The sequence below is a fragment of the Caloenas nicobarica genome, chromosome Z (genome assembly GCF_036013445.1).
Source record: "Caloenas nicobarica isolate bCalNic1 chromosome Z, bCalNic1.hap1, whole genome shotgun sequence".
Lineage (NCBI taxonomy): Eukaryota > Metazoa > Chordata > Aves > Columbiformes > Columbidae > Caloenas > Caloenas nicobarica.
This window is the reverse complement of record NC_088284.1, coordinates 49,115,788-49,133,833: the sequence shown is the minus strand read 5'-3', so window position 1 is coordinate 49,133,833 and position 18,046 is coordinate 49,115,788. Positions and strand designations below refer to the sequence as shown.

At 37.6% G+C, this 18,046-nt stretch overlaps 1 protein-coding gene across 3 annotated transcripts in view; it reads right to left on the bottom strand.

Moving 5' to 3' along the window:
* AUH (AU RNA binding methylglutaconyl-CoA hydratase) overlaps window positions 1–18,046 on the bottom strand; it is a 105,189-nt gene that overhangs the window by 68,765 nt on the left and 18,378 nt on the right. For all 3 annotated transcript variants that reach the window (XR_010607802.1, XR_010607801.1, XM_065655797.1), the window contains exon 4: window positions 2,435–2,521. Coding sequence is in view for 1 of the 3 variants with exons in the window: in XM_065655797.1 (XP_065511869.1) it covers window positions 2,435–2,521 (87 nt within the window). In the remaining 2 variants the exon portion in view is untranslated. The remainder of the gene's footprint in view (window positions 1–2,434; window positions 2,522–18,046) is intronic.

Below are 18,046 nucleotides of genomic sequence, written 5' to 3'. Positions count from 1 at the left end.
AAGAATAAAGTGGGGGATTGGAAGTATTGCTTCCTGGCTACATAGCACTCAGCAGTTGCAAATAATTATTTGAAAATTGTTTCCCCTCTTTAACCATCTCACGACATTCTGATTGTTTCTGGGTGCGAAAAATATCATTATTATTTTCATTATACAGATTCATTGCAGTAATCAAATGCAAATACAATGTCCCACTAGTTATACAAGAATTAAATTCTGTAATTCCAAATCAATTCTCCAGAAGAAAAAAGAACTGAGAACTCCTGACTTGCTACAGAATTAATGTTCACTGCTGTTCATAAGGGCATCACACACCATGATGCCTTGTGCACCAATCTAATCTAATCTCATTTAACAATCCACTTTTTTTAATATTCTCTATCTGTTCCTGATGTAGGGAACCACATTTTAAATTGCTCTGCAAAGACCCTTGAGAAAAATGTTGGATCCATCTTATAAATACATGTACTGTTTGCACAACATGTTCAAAAACAATGTCTCATATATAATATATGGTTGGAACACAACATGTGACTCAAAAATAAAAGCCGCCTATATATAGTATGTGTGTCCAAACATACCTGATATGAAAATCGACCAATCACATTAGAAGTGATAGAAGGGAGCAATGTAGGGAAGGAAGGAGGGAGGCAGAAGGGGAGGATGAAGAAGCAGGAGGGGAGAGACACACTCACCCAACCTAGGCAAAAGTTTTGTTACAATATCAAGCAATAGCCACAATCAAATTCTTTCTCTTTTCCAACCTGTAGCACGTCTAATTGCTGTTACTACATTCCCTTACAAACCTTCCTATCTAGGTACCTCACTGACCTAGATTCTCAAATATTAATTCCACTTACAATTTCGTGCTTCTTTCTTGAGACAGAAATGAGAGATCAATGAATGAAAGCACTCATACTGATTTCCTAAACTTCAAGTAATTCAGTGTAAGCATGATCCACTGTAAACCTTTTAGATAACACTGAAATTTTGCTTACATATTCAGTAGTTAAACACTCTCACAGGAACCCTAATGACGTTGAAGACAATCAAATATTTGTCTAAAGTCTCTTCAGCTCTGCAGCAAAACAAAGCATCCAATCACTATATGTATTTTCCAGTCAATTAGTGCAGAATGCCAAATCCAAATACTTCTTTAGACTTTAGGATTTTTCCCACTTAAAAAATTAAAAATAACCAAATTTTTAAAAATTATTTCCTGATGATAGAAAAACCTTAAAAACAGCTGTTCCTATTTAAATATTAATAGCAGCTCAGAAAGTATTTCAGTAACTTCAGTCCAAGAAAGGCTGAAAAATTATTATTATGCTTAGAGCTAAGGAAGCCTACCAAAAATCTTACAAAGTAACTAAATGGAAAGACTTGTTGCCTCTGTCATGGCCTTCTAGTAAAAGGACAAATGCAAGCATGAAATACAGTTATCAGCTGCAGGAAATTAATGATCAGTTCACTTCCAGATATTTTACTGATTTTATTTATTTAAAGAGCCTTGACGATATGCTCGACTTCAAAGACAAGGCATTATTTCAAGGACATGAGTATCTCCATAAATACCTAATCAAAGAGTCATTCTTCAGCAGTCTGTCATTTAGCTGCAAAAACATACTGGTTTCCATTCCTAACATTCTGCCAAATGAAGATCTGACCCAATGGTATTAAGGAAATGCATCTAAAAACACTATCTGAGAAATTATTTATTCCTCAGAGTTTTGTGCCAAAATTTCAAGTGACAAAATATGTTGCATACATACATCAAATTTATAAAATTAATTGCTTCAAACTTGGTACATTTGACTTCTCTTTTGACAAAATGTATTGGCATGCCCTGTTGAGAAACAATTATATTAAAATTTATCAGCAGAGGTGTAAAAATATAATGATTTGATGGTGAATTAGTGATGTGAAATTTACAGAGAAATTACTATCTTTAAAAATTGGTACAATTAAAATCCTGAACTATTAACGGGTTTTACTACACCAGAACAATTGCGGACTAAACAAAACTTTGGAAGGCCTTAGTAGATAATTTCCTATCAATGGCTGACATTTAACATATTTCTAAAATGTATTTAAGACTGCATTAATTATACCAACCACAAGAATGTAATAGTAAAAACTGAATTCTAAAAGTACTTGGATGTCACATAATAATCCAGCCTTTATGAAAACAGCAGGGCAAATCACCTCTATTTCAGTTGAGATTTACCTTTTTCTAGCATTCTAAAAAAAGTCCAACTTGACTAGGAACATTTAAAAAAAAAGAATGGACCTTGACTCATATTTATCAACATAAGTAGTTGTGGATATCCTACTACCTGTCAAGAATCAACCATGCACGTTTATGGCATCCTCCTGATCTAACCCTTCCCAGGTTACAGTTTAAATGGTATTGTTCAAGGAAGAGGTTACATACCCATTTCATTAATAGTTGCTCTTGCTTTTGAGACAAAAGAACTAACTTCACTTGAGTGCATTTTTGCTCTTTCTTTAAGGTCAGCACCTGTAAGTGACATTTCACATACATGTTAGCAAGCTGGATATAGTACAGTGAATACATTTTCAAAAGTAAAATATTCCTTTATTTTAAAAAAAAAGTCTGCTTTGAGACAAGGACAGTTCAAATTGGTCACATGCATCTTCCACAGATTTCAAGGAAAACATGGACTCTATCAAGGAAAAACAAAACACAAAAACCAAATTCCCACCACCAGATTTTCACTAAGTATATTCTTCCCAGTGACCTCTCATATTAAAATATTTATGAACAATAGCATTTATGCTAATATTTTATCTGACATATACTTCTATTTTCCTAACTGTGTCACAAAGTCTGATGAATGCGTGTTTTTCATATGGTGCTCTTGTTATTCTTTGATTGGTAGATCATAAAATACCTAGGGTGCATGTTTTTATATTAACAGACTACATTTATCTAAATAAAAAATTCTACCGTAGACTTAGTATCATTTTTCAACTCACTTTACTGAAATATATGTTTAATAAGTTACATATTTTTTATTCTTCCAAAACATGAGAAAACTTGACATTTTTAATACATTTCTTCGTGAATATATGAAAATAATTCTGTTTTAAAAGCACATTGTACGTAGAGATTTTTACCAAAATGTGTTTTTAAAAATTCACTGATGTGCAAAACTGACATTTTATTTCATGAATGTGTAAAGAAAAGGAGAACTGGGGAAAAAAAAAAAAATTAATACTACTACTACTACTACTAATAATAATAATAGCTAAATATAGACTAAGACAGGAAGTCCATCTTTCTTATAGAAAAAGGCAAAATCTACATATACACACTTATTCTCTAAAAAAGTGCAACATTCCCATTCAACTTAGTGTGTATTTCATCCATTTGGTAAAAATGAACCTATTCAGTTAGTCTCTTGGCATATGTCTGAAAAGGCTAAACAAGGCACCTATCCAATGCTAAAAACAGTCTCATGTTTATCCACCCTGAGAATCAAAATACTATCTATTCAGGAAAATGTATTGGACTCAGATTGAGTTAAGATTGTAACTCTGAATTTTAAATCAAGCAGTTATAGGCTCCCCCTTTTACCTTTCTGGACTTAACTCATGTTAGATCCTCTTGACACTCTTCATCAAACATAGTTTTACATATACTTTGCTGACAGCATCAGTTGAAATTCACAACTCCAGTGCCACAACATTTTCCGATACATATCCAGCTGCTGAGTTAAGGTAATATGGCCAATAATGCAGCTCTACATCTCCCCTTCTACTTCCATCATAGCAAAGCTCCTCATTTCACTAAGACTTTTGTTCTCTTTCTATGCATATCAATATAAAAATAATGAAGCAACAGTCCTGACTGCATTTGCATGTTTCCCACTAAATAAGGTCAAGTTTAATTCATACTAGCAGACACCTTGCCAAAAGCTTCCAAACAACCTTCTAGGATATGCCCCAACTGAAGACAGTAGGACAGGGCAGTTGAGCAGGCAGTATAAAACAGGAATTACTGTGGTCAATTGAATCTGCACTGCAGCAAAATTGCAATTGCTTCCTTAGTAGTTCACAATCAATGCATGCGAAAATCTTGCCAGTAACCTGAAAAGCAAACAAAATTTGCATCCCTTAATCTGGACAGAACAATAAATCATATAAAACTGCAGGTAACCTTCAGAAATGCATTTATGGAGTTCTGTAGCTAAAAGGAGCTTTATAAAACTTCATGACAAAACCTGCTTTAAAAGTTATATCAGCAAGCGTGCAAACGAAAAAATAGCACTTCTCTGTTATCACTTAATGTCTGAGTCCAGCTTCTACAACTCTGCCCAAATCATTGCCTATATAAGAACAGGAAAAAACTGTGTTTTATGAACAAGAAAACTGTATGGCTGTGCAATCTGACTCAAAACTTCCACACATTTAAATCCTGCTCAGTGGGCATACACTTTAAAAGTATATAAAGAAAACTTCAAAAGAGAGGCACTGAACCTAGAAAATACCTCTAGTATAACTGTTAAGAAAATCTGTTGTCAAGATAATGTTGTCATCTCGTAAAAGAGTGAATCCTGTTTGCAATTGCTAACCTAAAGACGTAAATCCTTTCAGGTTTAGGTCAGTCTGTTCATATAACAAAGAGTGACTTGCAAAACACCTAATCACGAACTACAGACACTACTGACCTTGCAGTTTTAGACATTTTGAAGCCCACACAATCAGTTGAGTCTTGCTTTAACATGTATCGCAAGACTGTTGGATAAAGTGTCCTTTAGCTGAGCATTGCTCATTATATGCTAAAAGGATTACACAACCAATATGCAAATGTGTAACCAGTTGGCTCTTTAGGGCGTGAATATAGTGATAAGATTTTTTATATAATGCCTTCTATTTTTCTGGCTGGTATGCTGGCTTTATTCCAGCATCCAGACTTGCGCAACTCAGTTATAAACAATATCTCATCTCTGTGTGCTAAATTTGGCTCATTTGTATGCACACCAGGTAAAGAACCCTGGGTTTGGAACAACAATAAAACTAAAGAAATTTTTAGGTTTTAATATATTCAGACTCATTTAAAAAATGGACTTAATAAAAAAAAAATCTAAAACAAAAAAACCATAGACTGCAAACTTCTCCCTTCAGTTAAAATATATGTCATTGAAGATATTTACAGAAATCTACATTTTCAACAAAAACTTTTGTGAGAATAGATTAAAAGGTAGCCGCCAATTAAAAATCAATGATTTTGAGTACTGAAAAAAAAAATCTAGTACAATAGCTGATCTTAGTGCCTTACTAACTTCTGTAATCTTACATTTCCCTTTTTAAGTATATCTCCCTCACAACTGCCAAGAAAACGGAAAAAGTTCTTTTCCTAACCCTTTCCTATTTTAGGCCTCCAAAGCATAATAGTATTAAATAAAGATTTTTCAGAGAAGAGACTTTTAGACAGAAAACATTTGATGCACTCCAACAGAACACATGCCTTGGCATCCTTGGGTTCACAGGAGATGGAACTGCCACTAACTTAATACTTTTGTTCCTGTTATAACATTCAACTGCTGATCAAAGAATTCTTGAAGAATTCCTTAACCCATATAGCAGAGAACTATTCATATTTCTTCGAAATCTGTTCTCAGGTCAGAAGAAAAGTTTAAGTTTCTGAAGACAGCCATAAAAAGGGGCGCAGGTTCAACCAGAGACTTCTGCTCTCTCAGCTGCTGAAATCAAAGACCCTTTCTCTCACCTCAAGTTCCCTGCTTCAAAGTATCTGAAAATACTATTTGCTCGAGTGCTGAGAGCAACAAAGGAGCTAAGCTTTTCAAACCACAAAAACTCTAACAGAAGAAAGCTCTGTGACTTTCCCATGGGCCGCAGCTGGAATCCGCGGACACATTTGGTCCATCTGCTGCCCCACACCCACTCCCCACAGACTCCGGAGGCTGTTCTGTGGGTCCATGACTCCACATCACACTGGACACAGGGCTCTCTCTCTAAGCCGTTCTCCCCAAAGATCTAAGGGAAGGAGAACCTGAGCTAACACTAGCTGAGGCAAACAAACTGATGCAGATTTGTTTCTACACTGTAATTATGTCCCCACATCCATCCTGTTTGTACTGAAACATGAATCATTTTTTTCTCCACATTACACTTTCTGGCGTCTTGATGCTTTGTCCCACGAACTGATTCTCAACCACTCAGAAATGTAGCAAAACATATAGCCAAAACCAGCTGTGATTCTAGGGGTCATGCTCCCAAATTCTCACCTCTCTGCTCCCAGCACTTTATGAACTCCCTTTTATAGACTGTGCAATGCCATTTTCAGGTTACCAGCTGTTAGTACAGAACAAAAGATACGTGAAACAGTGAAAGACTACATTGACAGTGCAATCAGCCACTTCCTCCTACAGCCACATTAATTAGGATTAGGACAGGTACTCTCCTCCACATGCAAAGAAACTCTTCTCGAATCAACTTAATTCACAGCAGCACCACTTCCAAATTTATAAAGAAAACCAGTAGGAGAGAACTTCCCTGCAGAACAGCCCCGTTTGCAAAACACCAGTACAAACAGCAGTCTTTTGAAGGTCTGCTCACCAGCAAGTACATAAACTGGTATTTGCAGATCAACCTGTGAAACTACTGTGAGGAAGATACATGCTGTTTTAAATACTACCTACACTTCTACTGAGGTTTATCAATCTGAAAGAAAATCTCTGTTTGATTTGAACCTACCACTTTCATATTTCCCCCCTCCAACACTGGAAGAACACAAAAAGCTTAGTTATTTTTTACCTTACTTGCAATAAGTATAAAAATACTGATGTAATCAACTCTTTTAAACATTTAGCTAGTCAACGGTTGGCTATTGTACACTGTCAGCCTACAGAGGTTTTGCAGCATGTGCCTCACTTGCATTTCACAATGATGCCAGAGACAATGTTTGTTTGAGGAAGCCAAAGGCAGTCCAGCAAGATAGGCATATTTCTGTTATTCACCAGAATTTTTCTGCTTACGCTTCTACATGACAAGGGTGGCTATTTAACTTTGAGAGCACACAAAAACAACTCAAGTTTTACAGTGATTACTCTGACTTCAGGGCTCTTGCCTTATTTGGACATTTTCACCCACTTTCTAAATATAATTTATATACTGTTAAAAAGGTAAATGGTGTGTTTGAAAAATCTGTTCCAACATCTTTGTATAAGCCTCACTTTCCAAATACCATAAATGCCCAGAAATTTTCTTGCATAGTACTGTTCTACACAATGCTTTAACACATACTTCCAAAACACACCACAAAAGCTGTAAACTAAAAAGGCATAAAATTTAATGGTTTATACATCACACTTAAAATGTTAACTTTACTCAACAAATACTTTTATTAAAAAAATAAGTCTCTTAGAAATCTGGCACACAAAAATTAAACTGTGAAGTTATTCTACCACATGCTGAAAGGCGCCCAAAGTGCCTTTTCTCTGAAAAGAGGAAAGGAAGTGACACATGCACAGGCATTTGAGGTAGAATAATGTATTACATTTTTACAGTAGCAATGTTATTTTGAGCTTGCCCTTTGATCTTGCTATAAGCACAGATCAACCAACTCTGTCAGCACACCAAAATTTGAATCAGGAAGTGACATCTGCGAGTATCAGACGATACTCTTTTGCATGCTCTGTACAATCCCTCTGTATCTTGTTGGCAAGAACTACGAATACTGAAAACGGCAAAACACAGAGGCACCACCTATAATGTTTAATAACGCAATGAGACAGGTTGAGGAATTTATGAAGGAAACTTACTATGCTTTCAACTAAAAGTACAAAACATTCACTACTCCACCAATTAAAAGGTTAAGAACTGCTATGTATCCACGGTTTATTCCTACACAAAGTAATTAAGAAGTCTGTGAATTAATATCCCTCCTTCTCTACAGAGAAAAACAAACACTTAAGATGCCGAACTAAAAACTGAGGCAAATGGCCAACTTTGAGACACACTATAGAATAAGCTATAACTAGTGTTAAAAAACAAAACAAAAAACAAAAAACAAACAAAAAACCCACACAAACAACAAAAACAACAAACAACAACAAAAACACACCCATTAGCATACATGCAAAGATCTTTCCTCAAAGGCAAATGTGTGCATCTCCTAGAGAAGCCACTGCAGGAAATCCAAGTTTAGCTGAAATCATTAGCAGAAGCCCAATCAACTTTTATGAGGTTACGAATACCCCAAAAAGGGAGCTGTACATGCATATTTGAGGACAACACCAGGGCAAACTTAAGTTCAAACTCAGAAAGATTTACCAACAATTTTTTCTCTAAATTCCCAGTAATTTCAGAGTACCTCAAAACTTTTCAATGAGGAAGGAATCCCATGACATTTAGTCTCAGTCTCCACCCAGTTTTATACAAACTCTCACATCTTCTCATACTTAAATTTTTCCTTGATATTTATTTATTTGTTTGAAAGTAAACAGATATGATCACCACTTTTACATAGCAAGTATGACTTGCATCTCTACATTTTAGTGCACTTCATACTGGGATTTTTAAAAATAAACAAACAAACACACTTTTGCAATTTAAACAAACTAGGTAGGAAACAAAAAACACAACGATGAAGAAGTCAGTAACATCACAAAATATTAAGCCAGTGTCTAAAATCTCATATAAAAGGGAATGGAGAACTCCAAAAGTTACATGTAAGTATCCAGAATTCTATTTTTCAGATGCACGCAATCATTTGAAAGCACACTATAAAGATCCAGAATTTTTTGAAACTAATGTAAGTAAGGGTACACACGCTTATGATCATTAGGAAGAAATTTTAACCAAAAAAATAAACCCAGTATATTCCATGGGACCCAGCCTTAAGAGTGAATTAATATACCTAATTTTTTCATAATTGCCTGTTAAATAACATTTCGTTTAAGAAACAAGTTCACAAAATATGGTTATCACAAGGTTTTTTGAAGCAGCAGCCTTCATAATTCATCTTTCATAACTTAAGAATAATCACCCACTTTCTCTAGTAATGATTTGCTTTATTTACAGCAACAACAAATCCTGTTGCACACCTGTAGAGACACAAATTTTGCACACATGACCTGAACTGAGTACAGAGAAAAATGCATTTACATGTAACTTTGACAAAAAAACCCAAGGTGTATCCTAAATTTCAAAACAATATAAGAATGCTGCCTGCAGTCATTTTAGTCAAAACAGGTTGGCATGAAGGATGATAGGTATGTTTCCTACATAAGGAAGCAATGTAAATGAATAAAATTATTTCTTTTTTATACAGGACTTTATATTCCTGAAGTTCTCTAAATGTGTATATATGATTTTTAAGTCAAACCTTAAATTGATATTCTTCCATATAAATTTATTAGCATGACTTGGATATCTTCACTTTTTACCTGTATCTCCTCTGTTTCACAGAAAGGTTCCTGAGAATCATCAAACTGTGAAGAACAAACAAAATGTCTGTAACTCCTGTGTATTGCAGTCTTTGCAAGGATGCCAGTCCTGAGCATTCGCTCTGGTAAGATGGTAGTTTTGTAGTTCCCCTCGTACGGATTATCTCATATCTAGCAATAATTTACACTCAGATCAGCATATTTAAAGCACTTGCTGCTAAATCAGTTCCCATAAATGGGATATTTCAGAAAGTATAACATTTGGGTTTTTTTAACTTTTCCTTTTTTCTTTTAAGCTTTTGAATCACAAGTCTTTCTTAAAGGCCAATGTACTAATTCAGACAGGTTTCCTCCTCAAATCCAGGAATCCTGAATATAAATAGCCCTAACTTCATATACGAAAGTATATGAATCCCTTCCCAACGCCTTTGCAAATTCAGACCAGATATAGATTAAAGTCAGTTGGCTCTTTTTCCATCCTGTCTGTCCAGTTCTAAATTTAGAAGCACCCAACAATATTCCTCCTGTTAACCTTTTCTGCCACAAAAAAAGGCAGCTTGTACCTCACATCCTCCTGAATTCATCTTCACTTGCATAAGAGAAAAAAAAAAATCATTATAACGATCTCAATCATAGAATCATTTCAGTTGGAAGAGACCCTCAGGATCACTGAGTCCAACCATAACCTAACTCTAGAACTAAACCATGTCCCTAAGAACCTTGTCTAAATGCCTTTTAAACACCTCCAGGGATGGTGACTCCACCACTTCCCTGGGCAGCCTGTTCCAATGCCTGACAACCCCTTCCACGAAGAATTTTTTCTTAATACCCAACCTAAACCTCCCCTGGTGCAACTTGAGGCCATTTCCCCTTGTCCTATCACTTGTTACTTGGGAGAAGAGACCAACACCCTCCATGCTACAACCTCCTGTCAGGTAGCTGTAGACAGCGATAAGGTCTCCCCTCAGCCTCCTTTTCTCCAGGCTAAACAGCCCCAGCTCCCTCAGGCTTGTGCTCCAGGCCCCTCACCAGCTTCATCATCCTTCTCTGAACTCTCTCCAGAACCTCAATGTCTTTCTTGTAGCGAGGGGCCCAGAACTGAACACAGGATTCGAGGTAGGGCCTCACCAGTTTTGAGTACAGGGAGACAATCACTTCTCTAGTCCTGCTGGCCACACTGTTCCTGATACAAGCCACGATGCTGTTGGCCTTTTTGGCCACCTGGGCACACTGCTGGCTTGTGTTCAGACGGCTGTCAATCAACACCCCCAGATCCCTCTCTGCCAGGCGGCTTTCCAGCCACTCTTCCCCAAGCCTGTAGCGCTGCCTGGGGTTGTGACCCAAGTGCAGGACCCAGCACTTGGCCCTGTTGAACCTCATACAATTGGTCTCAGCCCAACGATCCAGTCACCACTTGTGACCAGTCGCCAACTAGATTTGGCTCTGTTCACCACAGCTCTTTGGGCCCAGGCATCCAGCCAGTTCTTTATCCATCGAAGGGTACAACCATCCAGGTCATGAGCTGCCAGTTTCTCCAGGAGAATGCTGGGGGATACGGTGTCAAAGGCTTTACTGAAGTCTAAGTACACAACATCCACAGCCTTTCCCTCATCTACCAGGTGGGCCACCTTGTCCATAGAAGGAGATCAGGTTGGTCAAACAGGACCTGCCTTTCATAAACCCATGTTGACTGGGCCTGATCACATGGTTCTCTTGCATGTGCCGTGTGATGTCACTCAGGATGATTTGCTCCATGACCTTCCCTGGCACCGAGGTTAGACTGACAGGTCTGTAATTCCCCGGATCCTCCTTCCAGCCCCTCTTGTAGATGGGCATCACATTTGCCAATTCCAGTTAACTGGGACCTCCCCAGTTAGCCAGGATTGCTGACAGATAATGCAAAGTGGCTTGGTGATCACCTCCACCAGCTCCCCCAGAATCCCTGGGTGCATCCCATCTGTCTCCATAGACTTGTGGGTGTCCAAGTGGTGTAGCAGGTCGCTGTTTCCCCTTGGATTATTGGGGCTTCATTCTGCTTCCCATCCCTCTCTTCTGGCTCAGAGGGCTGAGAACCTGGAGCACAGCTGATCTGACTACTAAGGACTGAGACAAAGGTGGTGTTTAGTACCTCAGCCTTTCCCTCATTTCACCTCTTCAAAGCAATTTTTTTCCTAAACAACAAGCAGTTTTCTTTGTGACACTGCCATGATCCAACAACTGCCTCAGTCACTCCCTAGGGACTAAGGTCCCTAGTAGCTCTTATGGAGGCAAAACACTGTATAACTATCACAATAGGACTTGTTGCACTTTCCTCGATGGCACATGAATGAGAACAGTACTGGTGGAAAGGTACAAGAACAGGACAGTTACCTGTTTCCAAACAGTAAGTTAACACAATATTAACTTTGATGCTGTTCTGTGCCTCACTTCTAGTGACCTTTGCCAAGCTAAAAAAATCAGGACTAGCAGAAGACAAGTAGGGAGGCTGCATCATCCCTGACTCTCGGATATAGAATTAGTATAGAAGAGCCAGGAGGAGAAGACAGTGGCAGCAGCAGTGAAGGTCACCCATTAAGTGCCTAAGAACCACAAATACAGACCTCTACAGTGATCAAATCATGACAAACCTGTTTGTCCCAATCTTCAAATAATTCCTCATACAACAGCCCAGCTACTTAAACGTGGGAAGACCATGAGCTTACATCTCACATCATGGTAACAATAAAAATCAGCATTTATAAAAAGCAATACATGTTGCAAATATCATTCAACACAGAGCTTTCCTCCCCGCCTCCAAAAAAAAAGAAATAAAAGTAAAGCTACTTCCTACAACACTTGTATTTCTATGTTATTTCCACAACAACCATTAGAGAGGTACTTCTTTAATCCAGTCATTCTGGTAGTGTAAACATGTAACTTCCCCAAAACACTTTTCATTTTCATATTCAATCTTCACTAACAGAACTTCTACATTATGCCCATAACATGGTGTGCACTGACTTTCTGGTAATGAAACATAACCGAATTCTTGTACAGAATAACATACTTCAAATCAGACAACCATAAAAGCTGCGGTTTTTTACCCCACTATTTAGCTCCCAACTAACAGTGGAATCATTAATTCTGATTTTTATTTATTCTACATCTTCCATAAGAAAATCCTCTGAAGAAATCAGCACCAGAGTTCTTGGTTTTTAAACAAAGAACTAAAAGTAATTTACTCAATAGAGTAAGAGTGTATGGGTATTTTAACACCACTACTACTGAAAAAAATAGCATTAATGTAGTACTGTGTTTCATTTTTATCAATCGCAATAGCTTTTCAGTGAGTCTCCTAATATCTAATTTCTATAATGATAAGTGACACGGTTTTCTATCTTCTGATTAATAAGTAGGCATTCCTAAAACTTGCTACTGGTGAGATTCTTCATCTTTCTTCTTTAACCATAAATGAATAGTGATACGCAGACTGAACATTCTTGGTAAACAGCACTAAGCCTTTCAACCTACAGAAATACGAACACAGCCAGAATTTTGAGCAACCTGCTCTTTGTTCCACTTTGATTTCTAGTAAATTAAGTAATAAAAAAAATACAACTTTCATCGCACTATTACACATGACTGACTCAAATCTTTTGCATATACTATACATCTAACCACTGCACATGTTTTTTTTTAATGTTAACAGGAATTGATACTGCTGGGTTTATCTATTTTGATTAGTAATAATTACAGAAATAGTTAACTAACAGCACACCCGGTTTTAAGAGCTGTAACGAGAAAAGGAGGAAGTGCATTATGTGGTAAAAAAGAGAAAGTCAGAGTCTCTTCTGAAGAAGTCCTGAAGTCAGTACTCAGGCATAAATCCTAATAAAGAAAGAAGGAGTTATTCCTGAGAAAAACCACAATTTGAACGGTTATATCACCTGAATGTAGATGAAGGCACTGGTGAAGGCCTTTTTCTTCTTTTTCTTTAGTCTCTAGCCCATCCCTTGATTTGAAAGGCATCACCCAGTACCTCTCTACCTGCCTTCTCTTTTTTTTTTACAGTTATCAATATTAGTCGTACTGTTATATGAGGTGGAAGCTTCCAGCAGGCCAAGATTCAATGTCACTTGATTCTGTGCAGCTAGGAAGCAAGTAATACCTTTAGTGGAACATTTAAAGAAGCAGGTAACTAATACATGTAGAATATCACAGAATCACAGAATGGTTGGGGTCAGAAGAGACCTCTGGAGATCATCTAGTCCAACTCACCTGCTAAAGCAGGTTCACCCAGAGCAGATCGCACAGGAATGTGTCCAGGTGGGTCTTGAATGTCTCCAGAGAAGGAGACTCCACAACCTCTCTGAGCAGCCTGTTCCAGTGCTCTGGCACTCTCAAAGCAAAGAATTTTCTCCTCATATTCAGACAGAACCTCCTGTGCTTCAGTTTGTGCCTGTTGCCCCTCATCCTGTCGTTGGGCACCACTGAAAAGAGTCTGGTCCCATCCTCTTGACATCCACCCTTGAGATATTTATAAGCATTGATAAGATCCCCTCTCATCCCAATCACCTTCGTAGTCTGCCGCTGGACATTCTTTGTGGAGAGTATCTGTAGCAATAATCATGACTTGTAGCCTCCCAACTACAAGATGATCAGTCTCTGCATACAGCAAACCAGAAACAAACCTGAGGAAAGATTTGGAATAATGGCCTTAGAAAGATCAGATGAGGTGACTAGTGAGTTTGACCATAAGCCTTTTCAAGCTATAGCTGGTAAGAAGAATAAGAACTTTTGTGGGAAAACTCAACCAGAAGAAAAGCCTTCTCAGCGAAAGAGATGGAGTTCAGCTTTGGTCACTTTAACTTTATTAAGAAAGCTTACATCTTGATCCCAAAAAAAAAAAAAAAAAGGCAGCATTAAAATCGCTGGCATTCCTGCACAAACTTCGCTGGCTCATATTAATACTGGGCCAGCACTCAAGGCCACAGTCTTGCCATTCCACACAGTACTGTGTGAAAGTAAGGGCTAGTAAGCATTTGAGCCATGAGCAGGAACATCTCTTTAATTATGCTTTGTTCACACAAAAGTCAGACAGAAAACCAGCAGCTGCAATTCTATTTCTCATAAGCACCAAGTTAAGCAGCTCACAAGCAATACTTCCTCGTACTCCCAGTGTCCCCAAAGGCTTCAAACTGACTCAGAAAAATAAATGAAAATGCCTGCAAATAGCAAAATTTCCCATCAATTGAATATATTTTTAGCACTGATGTTGAACACTCAATTCCTTTTTCTAAGGACTATTTTAAAATAGTTCAGAGACATTTGATCTCTTCTATTAAAAAAAAAAATCCAACAGACTTGTCAGCAAATTACTTCAGAGAAAGAAAGCAAAGAAAATGAGATCCAACACTGGAATATTACCTACCATCTGGAGGGGCTTAATAAATTATACAGATTGGTGGTATTTGATCCCAGAGCTCAATCACTTAAAAACCGTGTCCATCCACACACAGTCAGTAAGTTCCAGCTGGTGACATGAAATCTACAAAGAAATCTTAAAATCAACAAGAGACTATTTTAGGCCTAAATTTCTTATATCTTACAAAACTCTGCTGCTTCACTATTAACATAAACTACTGACATGAAGTTGGAAAATACTGAGAGAGACATTGTAGACAACTTCACATCTGCACCTTTTCATCATTAAGTAGCTTTTTAGGGACTGTAATTTGTGTAAAACAGGCAGGAGTCGCAGCATTTCTTTTACTTAACTTTTAAATTTCTTTTGGTGTAGGGTAATAAAAGAGTTGCCTGATCTATATGAACAGAAGCGCACTTATATTTCTATTTATTAAAACATACAAGATCAGTACTTAAATAGGAAAAAAGTAAAAATTTTATAAGGCAAAAATGAACATAAGAGAAATTTCAGAATTTCTTCATTTTCATATTTCCTATGTTACTTTTACAAAGGAAAACACTGTGAAAGGTACAGAACAAATGTCCACTGACTGCATAGAAAAAAATGAACTACATACAAGATTCAAACCATTTTCACTACGGCCAGGTCTCAACCTTTTCCAGTGTCACTGCATGAACATATTACAGCTGTGAACAGAAGACCAACTCTGTCATAAGAAACCACTGTAAGCAGCAGGCAAAGAAAAGAGATGATAAAGTAATTTTTTTTAATTATTGGAAGTTTTTCTTCATATTTGTGGCAATTAGCACACATATACATAGTTGCATTGTGTGTTATTTTACGCCCTTTATAGATGGAAGCAGATATGAAACTAACTCTTGCAAATTGTCTTAAGATAAAAATGTCAGAGATTCAGATCTGTTTAAATACCTCTGATACATGATCATTTTATTGTTTTCAAGGGCAAGTGGAAAATAACTCTTTACCATGCAATGACTATTTTTGTCCTGTGTTGCGCCCATGTATTCTATTTCCAGCCTACGTTACCACCAAGCACATGAGATCAGATTATTTTTGCAAGCAGGTTTTCTCAGCTAAGGATATAAATGGCAAAGCAGGCTCAGTTCCCTCACCAGTAAAGAAACCAGGTGCCATAGGCACTTAGTACACCAGGGTAAAGGGTTAATTAGCTCATACAGTGTACTGTGACAACCTGCCTCAGAGAAATGTGAAGAAAACCAGTAGACTTCACAAACCAAGATGTCAAATACCAACAGACAGGACATGGGTATTTCAAATGGAGGTGTCTACTTGACTTAAGGAAGATATCTAGAGCTTAGACATCATAGTGGAAAGTCAGATGTTCAGCTAAAAATAGTTAAGTTCCTCATCTAAGCACAAACACATTTAACAGTGGTGTCCTGGGTAGCAGAGGCTTAGCCAAAAGTTACCCTTATCAATTTAGTATCAACAGAGGTAATCAGTAATCTGTGTCTTTCTGGTAAGTATTCTTCACTTGGTTTTAGACACTTTAACACAGGTTTCAATCATTTTATATGGAGCATAGATGAGTGAGCATAACTTCTCACAAAAAATGGATTCATGTACATGCCCTGAAACAGCAGCAAAAGAGCTAGCCAACACCTGCAATGAAGTTTGCAGCTTTTGAGAAGATGTACGAGAGTCTATGACAGATATGGAATTTACACATAATAAAGATTTGATTGCTTTCTTGTAACCAGGATTTGCAGATGATTAAGAGTGAGAATTACTGGAACTAAAATAGCCACCCTCCATCCTAATCATGTTAAAATGGGTCTGGTACCATGCTGGAGTCAACCAAATTGTTCAACACCCCTACTGACCTGTTACCATCAAACTAAGAACAACTTGATACTACTAAAAGACAGACTTCTGTCTAATAAAGTCCTCTGTGTTTTCTGTGCAATAAATAAAATTCCATTTCAAAATACGCAAAGCTGTCTTGGAAATCTAAAATATATTTACTACAGAGATGTACAAGCATCTTTGAAAAACAGATGAAGTTCCTGAATTCTCTTAATGCAGGTTAGGATACTAACCCAGCTTTCAAGAGAGCCAAAAAAAAAAAGAAATGTTTTCACTCTTACGTAGAAAACTTTTTGACCATCCGAAGATTTGAAATGAAAAACGTAAAGCAAAAGCACATTACTGATGCAGGTCTATGAAGACAGCCAAACAACGCTCTGTAATTTAGAAATATATCTCAAACTGCAATTCCATACTCCAGTAAAAACTGCAACTGTCCTTAAGTAAAGCAGTGAGAATAACAATCCCCATAAGGCATTTCTCAAAGTCTGTGCAAGCTGCCAACCAAGAAGAGCTAGAAGTACAGAAAGAATCTTTTTCCAAAACCTGGGTTTGTACCTCAATAGCACTGAAGATATTTTTGGATTAAAAATAGCTGAAGAGCACCTCCCTAAATACTGACTTCTTGGTTAGAGTTCACCACTGCACTCTGAAAATAGAATGGGAAAAAAGAATAACCCTCCAGGGCTGAAACACCTGTTGGAACAGGCTTAAAGTCACTTCAAGCATCCCACTAGCAAAGTTAAAAAGGAGTATGGTAACTTTATAGTAATGTAGGTATTCATTACCATACAGGACATTTTTGGAGCTACCCTAGCTAATGTCTCCAGATTTCATTGCTGTTGGCATGTTGTCATACAAGACTATAGTTTTGTACAGGGTTTGACGCTGGCTGGCAGCTAAGCCCCCGCCCAGATGCTTGCTCACTCCCCACCAGCAGGATGGAGAAGAGGGAAAGCAAGAGGGGAAAAAAACCACCTCATGGGTTGAGTGAGATAAAGGCAGTTTAGTAAGTAGAGGGAGGGAAAAAAAAAAACAATGCAAAAGCAAACATCCACCAGCAGATCAATGCCTTGCCAGTCCTGAGCAAGGTCTGCTTGGAAAAACAACTCTCTAGTTTTACTGCTGAGCACGATGTCATATGTTGTGGAATGTTGTCTTGCTCAATTCAAGTCAGCTGTGTCAGTTGTTGTCCCCTTCCAGCCTCTTGCCCACCCTCAGCTGACTCTCTGGCAGACTGAGAAGCAGAGGGGGCCTTGATGCTGGGCAAGCACTGTTCAATGGCAGCTAAAACACTGGTATCAACACTGTTTTGGTTACCAGTCTAAAACACAGCACCATAAGGGCTGCTATA